Raw genomic sequence first — 23,744 nt, forward strand, 5'->3', positions numbered from 1 at the left:
ATGGGCTCATGGGAGAATGGAGAGGACAGAAGATCACTGAACTTGAAGATAAAACAATAGAAATGACACAATATCAACAAAAAAGAGAAAACAGACTGAAAAAAAAAAGGCTCAAGGACCCGTGAAAGATAAAGAAAGATCAAACAGTAGGGTACTGGAATCCAAAAAAGAGAGAAGAAAGTAAGTGGGGGTGAAAATGGAGTCCAAGAAATAATAGTTAAAAATTTCCAGAATTTGGCAAAAGACATGAAACTACAGATCTGAAATTAGACGAACTCAAAGAAATCTACATGAAGAAACTTCATAATCAAACTTCTGAAATCTAAGGACAAAAAAGACAAATGTTGACAGCAGTGAGATAGAAAAGACACATTTCCTGTAAGGGAAAAGCAATTTAAATGACATCATCAGAAACCATGAAGACCAGAAAGAAGTGACCCAACATTTTTCAAGAGTCGCTCATCAAGAAAACAATTGTTAATGCAGAATCCTATATCCAGTGAAAATGTTCTTCAGAAATGAAGGAAAAAAATCAAGACACTCTCAGATGAAGGAAACTGAGAGAATTTGTTGCCATCAGATATACCTTTAAAAAATGACTAAAGGGGGCTTCCCTGGTGGCGCAGTGGTTGAGAGTCTGCCTGCCAATGCAGGGGACGTGGGTTCGTGCCCCGGTCTGGGAAGATCCCACATGCCTCAGAGCAGATAGGCCCGAGAGCCATGACCACTGGGCCTGCATGTCCGGAGCCTGTGCTCCGCAACGGGAGAGGCCACAGCAGTGAGAGGTCCGCATACCGCAAAAAAAAAAAAAAAAAAAAAAAGTGCAGAATGTGAGATCTTGGAAAATTAAAGCCTCTATAGATGGCATGGTCATAACCATGTTAAGTACATAAAATTTGTTTATAGAGTGAAATCTGGAAGTAAATTTAACAAAATGTTACAAATGGTTGTTTTGGAATAAAAGAACTCTTGCTTCTCAAGAGCATTGTGGAAGAAAGCAATGGGAACACCACTGAATTCCTTGCAAATTGCTCCTGCAATCACAGCCTGCTCTCCCAGGAGCAGCCACTAGATGGAGCCTCAGCCCTAGCTCTAAGTTCAGTTTCTGTCCATGACGGCCCAGGGCTTCAGCTAGAGCAAACTTTTCAGAGCTTTCCCCACCTTCCCTTCCTGTGTTCATGTATCTGCCTCTCTCTTTCCTTTGTACATGTTCTGATGCACAAGCATAAGAGGCCTTCTCACTCCTCCTGTGAGATTTGAAATAGAAAGAGGAATAGGAATGAACATTGATCCAGTACCTGCTTCATGCCTGACCCTTTCCTGGGCAGTTTACAATCACCTCACTGTTTGCTAAACACAGCAGGCCGTCCAGGTGTTGGCTGAGACCCTCCGCACCGTAGACAACACCTCCTGAGCACAGGCACAATCTCAAGGGAATGTTGTTTTCCACTGTGTACACATATACATTTGTATGTATAGCATTGTTAAGTCAGTTTTATGATTATATTGTTTAGGTCCTAATAATCTTTTTCTACTACTTGATTTTACTCTGAGTTAACTAACACTATAATGTCTTTATTTTTCAATTAAGTTCTCTATGTATTTCAGATAATCAAAAATTAAAAGGAGCAATGAGCAGCTAACTTGGAGAAATGTCAGGAAGTGGGCACTCTTATATCCTGCTATGTGTTAATGGTCACAATCATTTCAAAAAGTAACCTGAAATCTATTCAAATTAAAAACACATGTACTCTTTGGGACTTCCCTGGTGGCGCAGTGGTTAAGAATCCGCCTGCCAATCCAGGGGACACAGGTTCGATCCCTCGTCCAGGAAGATCTCACATGCTGCAGAGCAACTAAGCCCATGCACCACAACTACTGAGCCTGTGCTCTAGAGCCCGTGTGCCACAACTAGTGAAGCCTGTGCGCCGCAACAAGAGAAGCCACTGCAATGAGAAGCCCAAGCACCACAACGAAGAGTAGCCTGCACTCTGCGTGTAGCAACAAAGACCCAAGGTAGCCATACATTAATTAATTAATTAAAAAAACAAAAAACACATGTACCCTTTTATTGTGCAATCCCTCTTTTATATCCTGCAGAAATAAAAGCATCAATACCTCTGGACATCTGATCAAGGATGCTTTTGCAGCATTACTTACGATGGCCCCGAACTAGAAGTTACCTCAATGTTAATCAATAGAAAAATAGTTAACTAAAATACTATATAGCCACACTATGAAATAGCATGTGACTTTCAACTAGGGAACAATGTACGTAAAACCCCTGGAGGACTGTATTTGCCGTATTATTAAAGTAAACAAGATAGTTACAGAGTAATATGCGGGTATGATGCCACCGTGTAACCCTCTCTTCCCAAATCTCCCCCTTACAATCCTGTGTATGTGTGGTGATAATGCGGGTCACACACATAGACTGCTGACGTTATTTCCTTCTGTGGAATGGGATTGGGAGGTTTTAAAGGGAAATTATTACCTTTTCTCTTCTACATCTGTATTGACTTTGTTTTTAACTTTACTACTAATAATTAAAAAAAAAAAGTAACACAACAAGGAAAAAATGCTTGAAAGTTAATGTCTAACTCTTTACCGATGAGGCCATATGTCGAATAAAGTGACATAATTTCAGCCGGTCGTGATCACTTTTGAATGTCTAACGCCTAATTCCAGTGTGTTGGGAACACACCCTGTGAAATCCCACCTCTCCCAGCTCGGTTCCTCCTAAGCAGCCCACACAGGGCCTGGAGGCCGGAGTGAGTGCCCCACGCCTGTTGGTTACGGTCCACAGGGCCCTCCAGGTTGTCCCTGTGCTCAGGAGGTGTCGTCTATGGGAGGAGCAGGGGCGGGGGCTTCTGCAAACACCCGGACAGCCTGCTGTGTTTAGCAAGCAGTGAGCTGATTGGAAAGGGGCCAGGCAAGGGCCAGGCACGAAGCAGGCGCTGGATAAACGTTTGTTCCTATTCCTCTTTCTCTTTCGAATCTTACGAGAACCTCGTATGCGTGCGCGTCAGAACCCGTAGGAAGGCTAGAGAGCCTGAGCGCAGGGGAGAGGGAGACCCTCGGCGCAGCTGGGTGGCTGACACCTGCCGCAGGCAGAGCGTGGCCGGCTCGCCAAAGGCGGGGCCTCGCCAGGACCCGGGAGGCAGCGCGCAGGGCGCCTGCACTTGGCCCTGCTCGGAGGCTAACGCTGAACCTGAGGCTCTTCCACACCAGCACAGTGCTGGGCACGTGGGAGACACTACACCTATTTGTCTAAAGAAGCAAAGGGGCGAGGGCACATGGTTGCAGGAGTGGACAGGGAAAAGGGAGGTTTGCTTCCACAGTCCCAAGACTACTCTTCCGGAATTTCCCCAAAGCTACCTCCTTCCGAGGGCAGCCTGACTCGTGAGAAATCCCAAGTTGGTATATACCCTTTCTTGTCCCTGACCCACCACCCTGTTCCCTGTCGTCGGTGGATGTCTTTGCTTTGGGGGAAAGACCATTTTCTTTTACCAGGAATTTCAGAAGCACCAATAATCTCTCTCCTTCTACTGAAACAAAGTCAACTGGATCAGGTTTAGATTTTAAAAATAAACCCATAGGGCTTCCCTGGTGGCGCAGTGGTTGGGAGTCCGCCTGCCGATGCAGGGGACGCGGGTTCGTGCCCCGGTCGGGGAAGATCCCGCGTGCCGCGGAGCGGCTGGGCCTGTGCGTCCGGAGCCTGTGCTCCGTGGCGGGAGAGGCCACAGCAGTGAGAGGCCCACGTAACGCAAAAAAAAAAAAAAAAAAAAGAAAAAGAAAAAACCATAAATATACTAGAAAACAACGTGAGGAAATTTCTTTTTTAAATTTCACAGCGGGGAAGGATGAAGGCTGACATACGAAAGCCTGCCTCAATCACCTGATACAAAATGGCCAAAGACTATGAGCAGGCAGTTGATACACACGGGAATTCAGATAGCTTGAATTATACAGGGAAAAAGGAGACCACACAAAATTACAATGAAATGACAATTCCCACTTGTTAGTTTGGCAAATTCCAAGAAACTGGTCTGGCTGGGTTGATTCAGGTGGGGCACTCATGTGTGTACGTGGGACGGTCTCCATGGAAGGCAGACTGGCCTTCCTTTTCCTCCTCTCCCCTCACTTAGGGAAATGTCATGTGTGGTCCCCTCCTTCTCGCGCCTTAGAAGGTAAATAAACAGTTTGGTGTGAGTCACAGATAACTCACCTCACTCCCAAGAAGGTCCTTAAGCGAGGGTGCTGTGCTCAGGCCACAGGGATGCTGGCCTCTTTTCCTGCTCTCTTCCCTCTCACACTGGTCTAGTGCCTGCAGAGAAAGCAGGAGGCTTGTCCAGGCCTTGGAGGTCTTGGGGCTTCCAGGGGCCTCTGAGCTGCTATCCACATGGCTGGAGCTTCCAAGAGAAACCGCTGAGATGGCCCTGCCCCTGCCAGAGTAATGGAAATCCACCCGCTGGGCACCGGGCCTGGGGCTCTGGGGCTTGGGGCTCAGGGGCTTACAGGGCACACCTTGGCTTCCATACACCAGGCAACAGATGGAGCTGGAGGGAAGGGTGTGGCTGATCCCAGCATGCTGCCTCCCAGGACTGGTGGGTGACAAAGGCCAAGACTTTTCAGGAAAGTTACCTGAAGGTAGGTATTTACCACTTTCCTGAGCGCTTGTACATTTGACAGTTGGTTCACTTTTTCTCCTGTTATCTGAAGAGACCAAATCGCTGGATGACAAAGGTGTGGGGGAATGTGGGAGTGTCCAGTGATCTCTAAAAACGTAGCAGCTCTCCTTGTCCTCTGCCTGGTCCTCGCGGTGGCTACTGGTGCCTAGTGGGGAAGGTCTGGGGGGATTCAAGATCTCCGGTCCTGGAGCCAGACTCACTAAGGAGGGCCTTTTGGGGCCTTCGGCATCTTTGCTTTTCAGAACGGTGCGCCAGGAGGTCTGGTGCAGCCTGCTCTTTTTCTTCTGGTCCTTGAAAGAACCTGGAAAACAGTCACCAGTGTTCTCTTTTTCTAAAACTCTTGACTCAAAAAAATTTGCAAAGGTCTTATGAGCTGAGGCCAACCTCGCGCTGAGCCTTTTCTCTGGGGTTTTGAGTCTCTTGGCGTCGCAGCTTTCTGACGACTGTCTTCTGCTACCGAGGTCCCCACGCGTCTCCACATGGCCCCCTTCCGTCAGCCCTGCAAGCCCTCGGCCTGCGCCCTGGAAGCCCATCTCGGGAGAGGCGCTGGCGTGCGCGCCGCGTGGAGGAGTCCTGACCCGGCCCGACGCGCTCTGCCCGCTGGCCCCCGGGGGCAGACTGTCCGTGCACAGCTCCTCGAGGCCGTTAGAACCTCCAGGGCGGCCCCCTCCCGGGCTCTCTGCGGCCGAGGCCTTGCCTTTCCGTAAGGAGGTCACCTTGGGAAACGCCAGCCGCCTCCCGGGCTCCCGCGAAGCCTGGCGGAGCCGGCGGGGCGGTCCGGGCAGCCGGAGCGCACGGGTGCGGGCAGGGGCTTGGGCGCCGGGCCGCTTGTCCGCACCGCCCTCCGCTGCGCGCACCCCTAGCGTGTCCTCGGGGCCCTGGGCCCCGGGCGACCCAGCAGCTTCCTCCCTGGCCACCGGGGTCCCGGAGCTCTGTCTGGTTCCGGGCGGGTTCTCTTCCGCAGGCGCCCCTGTGCTCAGCAGGCCCCCTGCGGCGCGCCCTTGGGAAGCCGTCTCTTCCCCGCCCAGGGGCCTCTCTTCCGAAGCCGCCTGGGGGATCAGAACTATCCCAAGCTCTGCGGCTGGGGCCACCTGCCCAAGAGCCTGGTCTTCACCTCGCAGTCCGAGGGCTGCCGGCAGCTCACACTCACTGCCGTAAGTTTGTGGTTTCTCAGGCCGGGAAACCACACGTGGGGTCGCTCCAGCACTGCAGGGAGACCCTGGTCTTTCCTCCAGAAACTCACTGGAATGTGTTTCTGGAAGAGGACCCACTTTCCTCCTGGTGGCCTGCAGCCCTTTCCGCTCAACAGCTACAATGATGAGCGTGCCCTTAGAAGACGTGTCTGCTCTGGGCTCTAGCTGGAGGCCCTCTGCCAAGGCTGTGGCACCACCCTCGTGCCCCTGGTCACACTCCTCACCCCTGCAGGGGCAGTGAGACACGGTGACTGCTGCGACTCCTGAAGAACCCTGCAAGGCATTTTTCGTGAAGTTGGGGTCTGGAACCATCACGTCTTCTGCTTCCTTGGAAGTGTCTGTCGTGTTTGCTTTCAGGGTGGTCTCTGGAGCGTCTGAGTGATTGCTTACTCCAGAGCAAACCCCCGAGTCTTTGCTCCACACCTGCGACCTGATGCTATTGCTGGGATGATGTGGGAACTTGGCCCTAGCAGGTGGCTTTCTTTTCTCACGGAGGATATCCCTTGATGTGTAATTACTGGTTTGGTTTCCTGCCTCAACAGAAATGTCCTGAAGGCGCCTCTGTTTATCACTCAGGTCCTCAGCATCTGGTGCCAGGCCAGCGCTTAGGGGTTCCTCTGTTCTGCTTTCTGGGCCGTGTCCCAACGTGCCCTCGGCTGGTACCAGCACTTCCTCTGCGTCGCAGCTCACCAACGCCGCAGTAAGGCGTGCAGAGACGGGGCAGGACCCAGAATCCTGTCCTGACTGGTTTTCCAGCCAGAGACGTTCAGAGGGCGTGTCCTGAGAGGCCCTTTTCCAGCTAAGAGCGCTGGGTTCATACTGATCCTCCAAACCAGGAGCCTTCCTCTGGGAAGCAGGAAGCAAATGAAACAGCTGGGTGGGGACCGGGTGAAGAGGGTGCTGTGTTCTCGGAGCCCGTTCCGCTCGTGTCTCTTCCTTCACGTGGCTCCCAAACTTCACAGAGTTCTGCCCTAGAGGACCCTCAGAGTGTCTTAAGGGAAACTCTGCTATGGAATGGGCCCTGTTCAGCGTCGTCGTGTGCTGACAGCAGTGCCTTGGGAATGCCTTGCCCTTGTCACCGGTGTTTTCTGGGGCGCTAGGGCAAAGCTTGGCATGTAGGAGGCGTGATGTCCCTAAAGGAAGCTGGCAGGTGGCATCAAAGCCGGGCTGGGAGCGGAGCAAGCCTGTGTTCAGTGCGGGGCCCGGAGTACTTCCCTTCCCTGTCCTGGCTCCCGGAGGGGCTGTGAGAGGCAGCTGAGTTCCCCTGTCCCTGTTGTGGATATTCGGCCAGCTCCGGCCCTGTTCATAGCACCAGAGAAGAAAGGGCCAGACCACTGGGACGCCCAGATAACTCTCAGACCTGGATTTCTGAAGAGAAACATCAGAGGACACCCTGAGGTCTTGTACAGTCACCTCCTTCGCTGGCGGGAGGCCGCAGCTGCCCGTGGGCCCCTGTGCACAGCCCTGTGTGCGGTCAGCAGTCCCTGCCAGTGGCAACTCTCGCTCCGGGCCGGCCACGTCCTCCCGAAGGTGCACGGCCCTCACCTCTCCAGCAACTGCAGCAAAGGCTCGTACCCCACTTTTGCAGGACTCTTCCTTGAAGTCAAGGTACAGATCTAGTTCCTCTTTGGGGTCAAGCCCAGGGACATCAGTTGAATGCTGCTCCTGAAGGGTTCTGGATGCTGGGGTGTCACGGCATCCCCTGCGTGCTTCTCTGTCCTCAGAGGTACCATCTGGAGTGAGGCAGATTCCCCCTAGGAGGTCACCAGGCAGGGACTCTGTGTCGGAAGCACTTTCAAAGGGGTCAATTTTTGTGTCTGATTGACTTTCACTCTGGTGGGACAGTGTCTCAAAAGCGTCGTGGTCTGTTTCCCAGCTCCGTCCCTGTTCCTCTGGTTCTGCGGGAGAAGGGGGGAGCCCCTTGTCTTCAATCTCACCTTCACCTGGCAGGTGTACACTTGGCTCTGGAGTCTGGAAGGGCAAGAAGAGAGGAGTCACAGACAAGGCCTGAGGACATCTGCACACATGTACACTGCACCTGCCTTTGTCAGAAGGAAGAAGGTTCAGAAATGTTTCATTTGTCCCCCATGTGAAGAGAAAAACCAGAGGACCCCCTGAGGTCTTGTACAGTCACCACCTGTAGGAAGAGAGTGGTAAATATGAAAAGCTACCTTTTTTTTTTTGCGGTACGCGGGCCTCTCACTGTTGTGGCCTCTCCCGTTGCGGAGCACAGGCTCCAGACGCGCAGGCTCAGCGGCCATGGCTCACGGGCCCAGATGCTCCGCGGCATGTGGAATCCTCCCGGACCGGGGCACGAACCCGTGTCCCCTGCATCGGCAGGCGGACTCTCAACCACTGTGCCACCAGGGAAGCCCAAGAGCTACCTTTTCTTAGCACAGAAAAGAAGAGATGGAACCAAACCCAAACAGTAGGGAGAAAGTGTAGCACATAGTTAAAGCAGCCCTATTAAAAATCAGAATAGGCGGAATGAGCGTGTGCAGTTTAAGTATGAACTGTTGTCTGAGTCATGGTGAGAAGCATGTCTGTGCCTAATGTGTTCAGCAAGAAAGAGCAAATGAATATATGTTTGCTTTGTGTTCTGTTTGTTGTTATGTAACCAATTAAAGTCAAGGCTCTTACACTTAGAAGTGTTTTCTGAGTTAGGTTTGCTGCAGGCAAAAGAAAGAAAAAAAACCCCACACACAAGAATTATTGAAATTGCAATCATATTTTGGGATGTTATAAATGCCCAAGACAGCTTTGAGAACAGGAGGAAAAGTGGAGAACTTGTGCAAGTATTTGCAGAGTTTCATTCTCTCATTACACATTTTTCAATCAACTTGTTATAATATCATTTATATGCATCCATTTAAAGTGTATAGATCTGGGGACTTCCCTGGTGGTCCAGTGGTAAAGAATCTGCCTTACAATGCAGGGGACATGGGTTCTATTCCTGGCCAGGGAACTAAGATCCCACATGCCGCAGGGCAACTAAGCCCACGTGCCACAACTACTGAGCTTGCGGACCTCAACTCAAGAGCCTGCGTGCCCACATGCTCTGGAGCCCGCGTGCCACAACAAGAGGAGAGAAAACCCGCAGGCCACAACTAGAGAGAAGCCCGTGTGCTGTAACTAAGAGCCCATGCACCGCAACGAAAAAGATCCCACATGCCTCAACAGAGGTCCCGCGTGCTGCAACTAAGACCCGATGCAGCACCCCCCCAAAAAAAAGTGTACAATTCTGAGCGTTTTGACAAATGTATACACCCATGTAACTACCACCATGATAAAAATCCTATTTCCTTTTCCCAAAGAAGTCCCTGACCCTCCCCAGTCACTCCTCGTCTTGAGGCAGGAGATAGATGGGCCCCAGGCTGAACAGCTGAAGTTTCTTCCCTGTGGACAGAGACTCCATAACAGCAGGAGTGAGAGAGGAGGCTGGGCCCCGCCCAGATAAGAGATAAAAAAAAACCCCACATATTCCTCGTTCTCAAAGTTAAAGAAAGAGACCTTCCTGACTACATATGTGCAGAAAGGCTCCTTAGGGGTCAAAAAGGGAGTGGGCGCCACCCCATAGTAGGTGATGTCAACCTTCCCACAGCCCTCTTTGCTAGAATCCACCTTGGCTAAGAGATGCGCACGCACACAGGGGAGGACCCTGAGATATACCAAATACAGACTCAGAACGAGGCAAAGCAAGATGACTGGCCAAAGGAAACCTGGAAAAAATGCCCCATAAAAGTGATTCAAACTACCACAAGGGCGTGACTTTCTCTCTGAGCCCGCCTGTGTGTCTATCCACATGTACCCTTTTTCCTCCTAATAAACACTTCACTTGCTTCACTACTTTCCGTCTCTATGTGGAAATTCATTTCTACACAGCTGATGGGCCAGGGCCTTGTCACTGGCCACTGGTCCCTGGTGGTCTAGTGGCTAGGATTCAGCGCTCTCACAGCTGTGGCCTGACCTCAAACTCTGGCCGGGAACAGAAAGCCTGCTTCAAGCCTCTGCAGGCCGAGGCCACCCGAGACCCTCTTCCTCCTTGTGCCCTGTTTCTGCCACACAATCTAGATTTGCCTTTTCTAGTTTTAGGTGACCAGAATATGCAGTATGTACTCGTTGGGGGCTGGCTTCTTTCTCTCAGCATAATACTCTAGAGATTCATCCATGTATCTTGGTTGTAGCATGTATTATACCTACAACAACACCTTGAACTTTGTGATAATGCTGTACCCAGCATTCAGTTCTCAGACACTCCAAAGATTCCCCAGACCCGGAGTAGGACAATCACTTGGCCCCGTGTCTATTGCTAAGGCTCCTTCGCACAAACTTGGTACAGAAGCTGTTCACTCAACCAGCCCTTCCCAAGCACAGATTCTGAGGTCTTGTCATTAGAGGTTTCTCAAAATAAAATTGCTTTTAATCCTCTTTACCTAAGAGGAGAAAAGCAGACAAACACCAAAGCATGTGATGTGTGAGGTATTTAAGCTACAGGGTAGATTCAGAACATCAGAAATAATATGATACTATAGTTTCGAATATGTCGCAAAGCAGAAAGGAGTTGGGAATAGGAAAGGAAACATTAAAAGTCAAACTCAGGGCTTCCCTGGTGGCGCAGTGGTTGAGAGTATGCCTGCCGATGCAGGGGACGCAGGTTCGTGCCCCGGTCCGGGAGGATCCCACATGCCGCGGAGCGGCTGGGCCCGTGAGCCATGGCCGCTGAGCCTGCATGTCCGGAGCCTGTGCTCCGCAACGGGAGAGGCCACGACAGTGAGAGGCCCGCGTACCGCAAAAAAAAAAAAAAAAAGTCAAACCGTTTGGAAAGCAGGGCTGTGTGGTGGCCACGTGGTGTCCAAGAGGAGGGAGGAATTACGGAAGGCCTGGTCTCCCCCAAGTCCACTGCAGGCACGTGCTCCCGTGGCCCAACTCCCAGGTGGCAGGCCCCTCACTGGGGCAGGAGCAACAGTCTCCGGCCTACAGGCTTCTGCTCAGTAACTCCTGCCGTCAAGAGCACTTCCGTTCCCTCACCTCGCCGACCTGTTATTAAACTGGGAAGGGACCCCTTGACCATAGAGCGTTTCCTCAGCTCTGTCATAGCTTGATGTCACCTCACAGACTCATATGGGCATCAATATTCACGTTTCAGGCCCAGAGAATTCCCAAGTGCCAAATTCCAAAGGACCAATGATCTGGACATTGACTACGCCAAGATGTCAGAGGTCTCACTCCTGACCCCACCCCCTGCTCAGCATCGTGACCCAGGACACTGCCAGTTAAAGGAACTGTATTCCCTGCCTGGGTCTTGATGAGAGTCAAGCCTTTCTTTGACTTCCAGGTATGCTGACAAGAGGTCTCACTCTGTTTCAACGAAAATAAAAAGCCTTTGTTGGGGACGGGGTGGGGGGGACCCCTCTAAACTCTCTCAGATTACAATATTGGTATAGTCTGTGCAAAAGCACTGGAAATCCAGCTTTAATATTCCTTAAAGTGTTTAAATGCCGAATATGAAGAGTACATTTTTAAAAAAAGCATTTGATTTGGTTGACTATTAGATTCTAAATTTTATGAAGAAAGTTTTTTCTTTTCCCCCTGAGTTGTTTCAGGAGTAATTCTCAAATACGTAATTCCTCAGCACAAATCCATATAATTTCAAGGTTATCCCTAAGGGATGGTCTGGGGGTTGAATCTACAGGCAAAAGTGTTCTTTTTGCTGAAGCTCAGAGTTATTTCTGGGGGTTAGGGGTGGATCAGATTTGAATATTTTTAAGCAGAAAAGCTCTCTTTATTTTGTCACAGGTCTGGCACTTCCTGTCTTATCTCTATAACTTTGTGAGGCTTCAAACACTAGGGCAAGGTGTTTGGACTTTCTCCTGTAAGAAACAGAGAGCTGCACGCAGTGGGTGTTTGCACAGAGGGATGAAGTGGTGACAGAATACATTAGGGAGTTGAGAATGGTGTTGACAAATGGGCTCCAGCACCCTGACCCCAACCCTCCTGACTTTCACTTCTCCCCTCACCTGCAGTCACCGGCAACAAACCTCTCTCCATCAGAATTCCTGCCCGCATCCCCCAGAGCACCCCACCTTCTTCCCTTTTCAAACTCCTCAGTAATACAATTTACATTTTATCTCACACTTCCTCATCTCCCATTCAGTCTTTAAAAAAACATTAGTATTTGATGACAAGACATATCCCTTCCAAATACAAATTCAGTTGCAAGCCGTTAGTTTTAATAGGTGGTATGTGCATTATCTTGCAGTTTTATTGTTTTTCTAATTTCCATTATGATTTGCTCTCTGACCCATAATTTATTTAGAAGTAGGTTTTCGTTATCTTTTTGTTTCTGATTTCTTTTTTTTTTTAATTAATTAATTAATTAACTTTTGCTGTGTTGGGTCTTCGTTTCTGTGCGAGGGCTTTCTCTAGTTGTGGCAAGCGGGGGCCACTCTTCATCGCGGTGCGCGGGCCTCTCACTATCGCGGCCTCTCTCGTTGCGGAGCACAGGCTCCAGCCGCGCAGGCTCAGTAGCTGTGGCTCCTGGGCCCAGTTGCTCTTCCCAGACCAGGGCTCGAACCTGTGTCCCCTGCATTAGCAGGCAGATTCTCAACCACTGCGCCACCATGGAAGCCCTTGTTTCTGATTTCTATTGAATTACATTGTAATCAGAGAGTGTGGTCTGTATGATTCTTTGAGATTAGTTGAAACTGGCTTTATGGCACAGTACAAGCTCCTGTTGAAACCACGGGTAATCATTAGTTAAATCCATGTCACTTGTGATCTGCCTTCATTAATCAAAGTCATTTTAATTGTTGCTACAAAAGACTTGCATTTCCTCCCAGTGGCAATAAGCCTAAATAGTAAGATGTTTGCCTGGTTGTTTTGCAGAGTCAGCTGTCTAGTTGAAGCTGAGCTGGTTAAGACTGTGTGGGACCCCCACCCTTCAACGGGGCCTGCTCCAGTGTCTGCTCAGTGACCTTTTGAATCTGCAGAGGCGGGCAGCTTAGTTATGGCTGCACAGAACTGCGATTATCACACCTTTTTCCAATCACCTTTCCCCAGGCTGTACTCTTTAGCCCCTAAATACCCCGAGGCCCTCTTTCGGGAGGCGGATTTGAGATTTGGTCTGCAGTCTTCACGCTTGGCTGCCTGGCAAGTAAACGAATAAACAGTCTCCTAGGGCTCCCCTGGTGGCGCAGTGGTTGAGAGTCCGCCTGCCGATGCAGGGGTGTCAACAGTCCTGGTGTCTTCTGGTCCTCTACCCAGCACCAGAAAGCAACGCAGCACTGGTATCTCCCAATCCCCCACCCAACAGCAGAGAACCTCCCAGACCCCATGGCTTCAGCCCTTCCCAGGGGCAGAAGATGTCCCAGGTAGGCACTTCTTTCTACCAATGGCAATGGCAGAGATAGAGTGAGAAGCCCACTGGCACTGGGTAGCTGGAGAACAGCCAGGGGAAGTGCTCTCTGTTCTGTGGGTTGGGATTCCCACACTCACCTAGCAATGCCAGGAAGCCCAGGGAAGCCATTTCTGGACCCTGCAGGCAGCACTGATAGGGATCAAGGGCGAGCTCAAGCAGAAGAATGAAGCAAATCAAAATAGCATTGCAAAAGCTCAGAAGACTAAACTGTCATTGGAACTGCAGCCAATAAAACAGGCCAGACCTACATACTAAATCTAAACAGGGCAGGGGGCTTCCCTAGTGGTGCAGTGGTTAAGAACCCACCTGCCAATGCAGGGGACACGGGTTCAAGCTCTGGTCCAGGAAGATCCCATATGCCATGTAGCAACTAAGCCCATGTGCCACAACTGCTGAGCCTGTGCTCTAGAGCCCACAAGCCACAACTACTGAGCCCACGTGCTGCAACTACTGAAGCCTGTTGCCTAGAGCCTGTGTTCCGCAACAAGAGAAGCCACCGCAATGAGAAGCCCATGCACCACAAGGAAGAGTAGCCCCCGCTCGCCGCAACTAGAGAAAGCCTGTGCAGAGCAACGAAGACCCAACACAGCCAAAAAAATAATAATAATTATTATTATTTAATAAATTAATTTTAAAAAACTAAATAGGGCAAATGGTTGCTAAAAGAGATTTAAATAGGGTCAAGAGTCTCTTAACATGAGGCTCTTCCTGAAGATGGTGGCATAGGAGGATGTGGAGTTCATGTCTCCTCACAAGTAGGGCACCTGCTAGGTGCTGATGGGGGACCTCGGACACCTAAGGGGATGGGAGTAATCCCTGTGTGACCAGGTAGGACATAGGAGGGAAGGAGCAAGGGAAGGAAAGTGGAGGTGGGATGGGACCAGCACCCCTGAGTGGGGGCTGGGGGAGAGGAAAGGCTCCTACGCTCAGAGGGGCCCACTCACGGCGAGGGGATCAGCGGGCATGGACAGGGACCTTTGGGGGACTGGGGGATTGGAGGGGAATAAGGCCAGTGTCACCCCTGCCCACTTGGGCCCTGGCAAGCCTGCTGGAGTCCTGGGCCTGAACCCCACCCTGGGGCCCCCACAGGCCTCATGGTTCCCAGGCCTAAGCCCCCCAACCAAGGCCTCTTCCAGCTGTGTGGGTCTCGGGCCTGAACCCCGCTGCCAAGGCCTCTTCTGGCCACACAGGTCCCAGGCCTGAGGCCCCTCTGACCCCCCTCCAGCCACATGGGTCCCACCTGAACCCCGCCACTGCCAAAGCCTCTTCTAGCCATGTGAGGCCTGGGCCTAAGTCCTGCCCCTGCCATGGACTCTTCCGGCCGCATGGGTCCTGGAGGACCTGAGTACTGCCACCCACAAGGCCTCCGTGGGCCAAGCGGGTTTTGGTGGGCCTGAGCACCGCCCCCGAGCAAAGCCGCCTCTGGCCATGCAGGTCCAGGCGGAATGAATGCAGCTCCCTCTCCAAGGCCTCTTTCAGCTGTGCTGGCCTCTGTGGGCACGCCTATGGAGGCCTGCGCCCCAGCTGGCCTGCATGGGCACATGTGCTCCGGGCCGGCTTCAGGAACAGATGCTGGTGAGAGGAGCACACGCAGAGGTGGGGCTGACACAGCAGGTCCAGAGACCTACCTAGAGGTCTTGGAGCCCTACTGGGGAGGTGGGGGTTGGCTGTGGCTCACTGTGGGGACAAGGACACTGATAGAGGAGGCACAGGGAACTTTTTAATGTTTAAAAAGGTTTTTATTCTTACCTTTTAATTTTATCTTTTATTCGATTGTGTTTTTATTTATTTATATTCATATTATTATTATTATTATTGCTGTTGTGGTTCTGTTTTGTTTTGCCATTGTTTCATTTTTATTGTTATGTTTTCTAATATATTTTTAAAAATTTTCCAATTTTCCTTCACATTTTATTCTTTGTTATGGTTCTGCTCTTTTCTGTTTGTTGCTTTCTTTTTTTTTTTTTTTTTTTTTTTTGCCGTGCTGCGTGGCTTGTGGGGTCTTGCTTCCCAGGCCAGGGGTTGGGCCTGAGCTCCTGTGGTTGGAGCAATGAGTCCAAGCCACTGGACTAACAGAGAACTGCAGGCCCCAGGGAATGTTAGTGGTGTGAGCTCTCCCAGGGGTCCTCATCTCGGCAGTAACACCTGGCTCCACCCAACTGCCTGAAAAATCCAGTGCTGGACACCTCAACCATAAAAAGAAACGAAATTGAGTTATTTGTAGTGAGGTGGATGGACCTCGAATCTGTCATACAGGGTGAAGTAAGTCAGAAAGAGAAAAACAAATACCGAATGCTAACACATATATATGGAGTCTAAAAAAAAAATGGTTCTGAAGAACCTAGGGGCAGGACAGGAATAAAGACGCAGACATAGAGAATGGACTTGAGGACACAGGGAGGGGAAGGGTAAGCTGGGACGAAGTGAGAGAGTGGCATGGACATATATACACTACCAAATGTAAAATAGATAGCTAGTGGGAAGCAGCTGCATAGCACAGGGAGATCATCTGCTTGGTGCTTTGTGACCACCTAGAGGAGTGGGATAGGGAGGGTGGGAGGGAGACGTAAGAGTGAGGGGATATGGGGATATATGTATACATATAACTGATTCTGTTTATTATACAGCAGAAACAAACACAACATTGTAAAGCAACTATACTTCAATAAAGATGTTTTAAAAATTATATGATTATTGAGGGAAACTGTGCAAAGTTTCTGTGGGATCTCTCTTATTATTTATTACAACTGCATATGAATCTACACATTTAAATTCTATAAACTTACACTTAAATTACCTTAAAAAGCATAATTAATGAACACTCAAAACAAAAATAAAGTATATGTTGTGAAATGCACAGCCTTACCATCAACTAAAGATGTGCAAATAGAGATGGCTCTATCTACTAGCATGTAGCAGTACTTTTTCAGACCCTGAGCCCAGGCTGTGAGGATATGATGACACTGCAAGTTGTCTTTGTCTCTTATAAATTCTGTCTGGCAATGTGTGAAAAGAATGAATAACATTTTTTGGACATCTGGAATTTGATTCAAATTCCTGGTCCATTACTTTCTGGCTGAGGGACCCTGAGAAATGGCATACACTTTTCACCTCACTTTCTTCATCTCCAATGACAGGGGTGATTACTTACAGGGCTGATGTGCAGCTTTAACAAGCTCTTGTATAAGAATCTAGTACCGTTCCTGAGAACTAGAAGGCACTCAGTAACATGTTAAATTCTTTTCATAAAAGGAAAAAAGTCTTATAAAGAAAGTATCACACACAGATAGTTTTAAAGTTTTAAAGTTTTAAAGGAATGTACTGGGACTTCCCTGATGGTCCAGTGGGTAGAACTCCGGGCTCCCAATGCAGGGTGCCTGGGTTTGATCCTTGGTTGGGTAACTAGATCCCACATGCCTGCCGCAACTAAGAGTCCACATGCCGCAATGAAGATCTCACACTGCAACTAGGACCCAGCGCAGACTAAGTAAATAAATATTTTTAAAAAGTACACTGGATAAGATTAATGGCAGATTAGACATTCTGAAAGAAGAGATTAGTGAAATTGAAGATGTAATGATAGAAGCTATCCAAAATGAAAGAGAGAAAAAAGACTTTAAAAATTAAAAAAAAAAAAAAGGAACATCCTACCAAACATTCAAGGAACACATGATTCCAGTCTCACCAAAGAAGTGAAAAAGTGGGATTGTTCCTCAGCTCCTTGAATGAAGATGGTATAATGCTGACACAGAATCTCAACAGGGGCAGCGCAAGACACATTAATCTCACCCACAAATATAGATGCAAAATTTCTAAACAAAATGTTAGCAAAATGAGTCTAATGATGTAAAAAAAAAATAGCATTTCATGACCAATTGTTGAAATTATTCCCACATAAATAGATTAAGTTTACCACAAAAATAGATTAAAGGGGAAAGAAAACACATGGTCATCTCAATAGATTGAGAAAAAGTATATGAAAATATTCACCATCCACTCCTCATATCAAAATAGAAAGAGAAAGAAACTTTGAGATCTGACAGAGGGTATTCTAAAAAGCCTACAGAAAATATCACACTCAATTAACCTCTGAAAACACCTTTTCAAATTAGAAACAAGACAAGGATGGTTGCTATGACACTTTCAACACTGTACTAAAGATCCTATCCTGCACAAAAGAAAGAAAGATGCAATAAAATACATAAGACTTGCAAAGGAAGAAATGAACTTATTGTCATTTACATACATTCTAATAGAAATTCCAAAAGAATCTTTAGGCAAACTTATAAGCATTAATAATATCTACTATATTTCTACAATCTATCAAAGAATGGGTAGAAAGTGCAATTTTAAAAGATACTTTTTAATAAAAGCAATAAAAAACATACCTCAGTACCTAAGAATATATGTAAAAATATGTCCAAGATCTTCATGGAAAAAAGTTTTAAACTTTAAATGTGAAATTTAAATGTGAAATTTAAATATTTATTTATTTATCTGGTGGCACTGGGTCTTAGTTGCAGCACATGGGATCTTGTTGTGGCACGTGGGGTCTTTTTCTTTTTTAGTTGCATCACGTGGGATCTTTATTTTATTTTATTTTTGTAGTTGTGGCATGCGGCTTTAGTTCCCTGACCAGGGATGGAACAGGGGCCCCCTGCACTGGGAGAGTGGAGTGTTAACTGCTGGACCACCAGGGAAGTCCCTCAATTTCAATTTAAAATTTTACTGAAAGACATTAAACGACTTCTGGTTCTGTCCAAGACAGAGCAGACCCATTCCTCCCACATCCCCTCTCTTACAACCAAAAAACCATAGACACAACAAACAAGCACAGGAAGTCTCTGAAAAGTGGGAAGAAGAAGATGGCTACTTAGGAGCCTCTGTACTTGAGGAAGGATGTGAATCCATTGGTTTCCTTACTTCCTCCCACATATCAGAGATCCTCCAGCCCTGAACCAACAATAGGCCCTAAGAAAAGCCTGTTCCTCTCAGTCAAAGGTCCAGGGAAAGGGCAGCCTCACATCAGGACACCTTTTTGGCAATACCTGCTCTGCTACTGCCAAACAGCAACCAAAACCACGTTCCCCCACCTCAGGGTTTCAGCAGGGCCGGGTGCCCAGGAAGCAGATACCCTCACCTGGGGGATCCCCCTTGTGAGCAGTGTCAGTGGCCCCAGTGGGAAGCAGACTTCCTGCTCAGTGGGAGCAGGTAGAGCTCTGATGGCTCTGCCAGTGGAGTGCCAGCAGGGTATAGCATGGAGCTGAACTTCGACCCCAGGCCAGCAGCAATCAGACCTAACAAGGCAGTGTGAGGAAGAGGTAATCACCACCATGCTTCACCACCACCTCCCTCCCACCCACAGTCAAGCCTCCACCCTGCCCCAGCATCAGTGAGGTGGAAGGGGTGCTGAAAGGCCAGCTTGGGGGCACTCTGCTTGCCCCTCCCCACATCTCTCCCTTAGTGTCATCATGGCCCAGCTGGCAGATGAGCTTCCACCCCTCCCTGCAGCAACAAAGCAGAGTATGAGTCAGCCCTCTGCTTGCCCCTCCCTTCCAGGCAAGGAGGCAATGTCAGTCAGTCCTCTGTTTTCACGGGGGTGCTGTTGTCAAGGCCCAGTGGGAAGTTGACATATACATCCACCCTGCCCTAACAGAACACCTCAACTGGGGAATGGCTGCCAAAAAAAGAAGACTAAATCAGATCCAGAATCTTGTAATACCTAAAATGTCCTGGATACAACTGCATATCACTGGTCATACCAAGAATGAGAAAATCACTGCAAGAATGAGAAAAGGCAATCAACAGATACCAACACCAAGATGAATCAGATGTCAGAATTATTTGACAAGGATTTTAAAGCAGTCATCATAACAATGCTTCAATAAGCAATTATGAATTTTCTTGACACTAATGTAAAATAGAAAACCTTGGCAATAGAAAAAAAATTTTTTTAAATAAAAAAGAACCAAAGTGGAAATTACTGAACTAAAAAATACAATAACAGAAAGGAAAAATCTGCTGGATAGGCTCAGTATAGAGTGGAGATGACACAGTGTAAAATCAATAAACTTGAGGACAGATCAACAGAATTTTCCCGATCTGAGCAATAGAGAGAAAATAGGTTGCAAGAGTGTTAACAGTCTTGGGGAGCTGTGGGATCCTAGTAAAAGGGTATCATCAGAGTCTCACATGGAGAGAAGACAGAGCATGGGACTGAAAAATTATTCCAAGAAATAATGGCTGATGATTTCTCAAATCTGGCAAAAGACATAAACCTACAGATTTGGGAAGCAGAGAAAACTCCAAGTAGGATAAACAGAAAGAATTCCATGCCAACTCACAGCATAATTGAACTTATAGAAACTAAAGACAAAGAAAAAAATCCCGAAAATAGCCAGAGACAAATGACACTTTTTACAGCTGGCCACACAAATGGAATGACAGTGGATTTCTCATCTAAAACTATGGAGGTGAGAAGGAAGTGGGTATTTTTCAAGTGCTGAAAGAAAAAAACCTGTCAACTGAGAATTCTACATCCAGTGAAAATATCTTTCAAGAACGAAGAGGAAATAAGGACACTAGAGAAGACATATAAATGGAGAAATACTCTGTGTTTATGAATTTTTAACACTTTGGCCAAAAGCACTGATTCATGGCTTTTAATGTGGTGACTTAGTAATGCTATGAGCCATCTCCCCACCCTGTGAATGGCAGGATTCCAGAATATCACCAAAGATGTGGAAGAAACAATTGAGCTAAATCAGAATGAGTGATGCTTCAGCAATGTCTGATCCTCCTACTGGGAGATTATTCTTGGTTTTGGTATCTATAAAATTCACCATTTTTTATGAATTTTCTTTAAAAATTCTATCTTTACAAAGGCCAGACCAGTTTATATAAATACCAGGAGACTCACCTGATCTCCTCGTCCTTTGAACATATATAAAAATTATACCACTTTATAGCCTAAATTATATATCATTGTAGGGCATCTGTTTTTGGTTATATTCCTAATGACCTTTAATGGTTATTTCATTTATTATATATATTCTGTCCCCATAAACTCTTTGCTAAAAGGGTCTATTTCTAGTTCATTGTTTTAATCCTGAATACACTGTGACTGGCAAATAGAAGGTACTAAAAACAAACTTCATGAAGGGACCGATTATTATACTTTCTCAAATTTCAAATAAAATATATATTATTGCTTAAAATGATCTATGCCTAGGAAATGCTTGCTTGGTTAATAAATAAATGCACCTACCAGATACTTAGTGGCTTAAGGAGAGCAAATTTGATTTCATAACACATTTCAGCTCTCATTGACTGGTCATGGCTGCCAGAAATACATCGAGGGGAAGGATTTAAGGCCTCTAGAAGAAATGAGTGCCATGCTCACCTAGCAAGGTCTGCTGGGCTGAGAGAGGAAGATATTATCTATCCCTCACCCCAGCCCTTACTCTAATTAAAATATGCAGCAAGGGGGAAATATATTGCTTATGTGGTTTATATTGAAACTTCCTTGAAAATCTGTTTCTATTGCATTAAAAAGTTTTCTCATATACTGGGAAGAACAGGAATGTTGGGGCTCCACAGGCCTGGGTGCTCACAGCTGCTCTGTGATTCTCTGTTTCCCCAACAAGCACTCTCCCCCCGTCCTCCACAGGCTCCTCAGACCTTCTCTTTGCCCAGTTCTCCTGCTCTACTACTTCTCCTCATCTCTTCCAGACGACACACTCACCTCCTCCTCCACAGAGGCTAGAAACAGGTCACTCAGGAATACCTTCAAACTCTTGTCTCCAATCCTTTACGTTTTCCTGAAGCTTCACTCACCCCCTTCTCCTTCCTGGTACAAATTTAGTCCTGTTCCCTTCTTCCTGTCTGTGGTCCAGATCACACATCTCCTGCCCACCCAGGCCCTCCTAACCCCACTGATTATCCTGTCTCCTCTGTATGTTCACCTTTCCACTGGCTTCTTCCCAATAGCACTTCAACATAATCTTTGTTCTTTCATTTAAAATAAAACCCAAGAAAAATAAACTAAAGTGCCATGTGCAAAGAGAAAATAAAATAAAATAAACCCCTCTTCCCAGCTTTCTTGACCGTGATTCCATCCAGCTGTGATGCTTACCTCGCATGTTAGTCTTTAATGCACTGCCACCTGACCCCACCCACCATCCACAGGAATTACTCTTAACAGGCCACCAGTGACCTCACTGGTGCTAAATCCAGTGGACATTTTTGGTCTTCATCTCACCTGACCTCTCAAAAGCACTTGACTTCAACTTCTCTCTTGACACTCTTTTCCTTTGACTCTGAGCCACCACACCACCTGGATTTCTTTCTTCCACCCCTGCTGTTTCTCCCCCCTTTGCTGGCTGTTCTTCCTCCCTCCCACCACCTAAAAGTTGTTTTTCAGGTCCTCTGGTCTTCCCACACTTTGGTTCTAGAAGGTGATCTCAGTCATTCACTGATGACTCCCAAACTGTGATCACTATCCTAGGTCTGTGTACAGGAATGGCCACTCGGTGTCTCACAGCCACCTCAAATTATTAGACATCTCTAAAATGGAACCCGTGTCTCCCATCACCCTGTTCCTCCTCCAGTCTTCGTGAATGGTACCATTCTGCATTTAGTCATATAGCCAGGAGCCTGGGACTCACTCATAACTCATTAACCCTCTCACACTCAATCCTTAGCCATCTCACATTCACTTCTCTCCCTCCAACTGGCATTTCCACTTTTCAAGCCATCGTCAGCTTACTTGAGTTACCAGAACAGCCTCCTGATTGATGGGTGTGCTTCTCCATTCCCATAGTGCCAGAAGACAATCTTTCTAAATGAAGACCTGAGCATTCCAGCTCCCTGCTAAGAACCTTTGTGGGCTCTCATCCGTCTTTCCAAGGCCTCTTGTCTCTCTGACTCCCTGAAGTGAATTCTACAGGTCAGCAGTAATGAACCCCTGCACTGTAGACACACATGCTATTCTTTCTGCCTGGGACCTTCCCCCCCTTGTTAAATTCCACTTGTCATACCAGGCTCAACTTAGATAGTCTTCCTCCAGGAAGCTGCCCCTGCTTCCCTTAGAGAGACCTCCTGTGTGCTGCACGGCACTGTGTGTTACTCTTCTTGTAGCATTCCCTGGACTGCATCACACTGCCTGTTGAGTCCCCCATTAGAGCTGAAGGCGAGAGCAGTGTGGTAGGCAGAATTCGGGACCCCAGGCTTTTGCCCCGGGATCATGCTCATGAATATGTTATGTTACAGGACACAAAGGATTTTGCAGACATAATTAAGATGACTAATCAGTTGACATTAGATACAGAGATTATCTGGACAGGCTCAAGGTAAGCATATGGTTAAAAGCAGAAGAGGAAGGCGGTGACTTGAGGTAGAGGTCAGAGAGGTTCCAAGTGTGACAAAGCTCTGCTACTCCCTTGCTGGCTCTGAGCTGGAGGGGCTACATGTGAGCAATGAAGCTGTGTAGAGAATTCTATAAATTCAGAGACACTGTGGGTATGAGGAGAATTCCTACACGCATATGTTGAGAGTGGGGGGAGACTGCCCTGGGGCACCCTCACACCACGAAGGCCACGGCACGCTGCAAGCAAACCCCACGTCCGTGAGTCCTGTTGCCTCTACTCGGCTCCACCAGGAGTGGATTGTGTGAGCTGCAGGATGCTCCCCTGCTCTTAACTCTGGTTTTGTCCAGAGAAAGGAGCGGATTCAGCCTGCGGCTTCTCATCTGCCTGTCATTCTCCTGTCTCTCACACCTGCCACCCTCCCCTCAGGGCTGTGTCCTGGCCTTGAAGGGCCTGTCCTCTCAGCACCCCACAGTGCCTGAGAATCCAGCCCCCTCTCCCACCATCAACTCATCAGCCTAATCAGTGCTGCCGCTTCGTGAAGCTCTTCCAGACCCAAATCCACAGTCATGCTTCCTTCCTTCCTTTTCCGATTTATTCATTCACCATCGAGAGTTGAGTCTCTGCTCCATGCTGGGCTCTGAGCTCAGCACTAGGGACCTAGGGATGTGCAGACAAATACAGGGTTCGCACGCACCTCCCCTGTTGGCTCCCTGACCCGGGAAAGTATTTAACTTCCTTCATCCTGGCCCATACCTGTGGATGGCCCCTTCCCAGGCCTCCGGTAAGGACTGAAATAGTGTGTGTAAACGTGCAGGACAGTGCCCTGTGCTTGGATGTGCTCTGGCCCCATCAGCCCTGCTTCCCAGGGCTTGGCTACGTCTACATCTTACCTTCAACCCAGGACAATATTCAGGAAATCTATCCATGTTCCTGGCCTAGCTACAGCTCTAACCTGGGGGCATAATAATAACATTTTTAAGTCTATGACACAGGGTAAAAGTGTGCATAGAATGAAACAACTACCCTAGGAATAAAAGAAAATGCATTTTTTCCCTACTTGGATATTTAAATATTA

At 48.0% G+C, this 23,744-nt stretch overlaps 1 protein-coding gene across 1 annotated transcript in view; it reads right to left on the reverse strand.

Moving 5' to 3' along the window:
• The window catches only part of ARHGEF4 (Rho guanine nucleotide exchange factor 4), a gene marked incomplete at its 5' end in the record, with an annotated part of 136,770 nt that extends 125,815 nt beyond the window's left edge, over nt 1-10,955 (reverse strand). Inside the window, 2 exons of the mRNA XM_082631307.1 lie at nt 4,229-7,855; nt 10,863-10,955. Coding sequence (XP_082487433.1) covers nt 4,229-7,855; nt 10,863-10,955 — 3,720 coding nt within the window. The remainder of the gene's footprint in view (nt 1-4,228; nt 7,856-10,862) is intronic.
• Between the last annotated feature and the right edge of the window lie 12,789 nt (nt 10,956-23,744).

This window comes from Mesoplodon mirus (assembly GCF_964341445.2).
Source record: "Mesoplodon mirus genome assembly, chromosome: 8".
NCBI lineage: Eukaryota > Metazoa > Chordata > Mammalia > Artiodactyla > Ziphiidae > Mesoplodon > Mesoplodon mirus.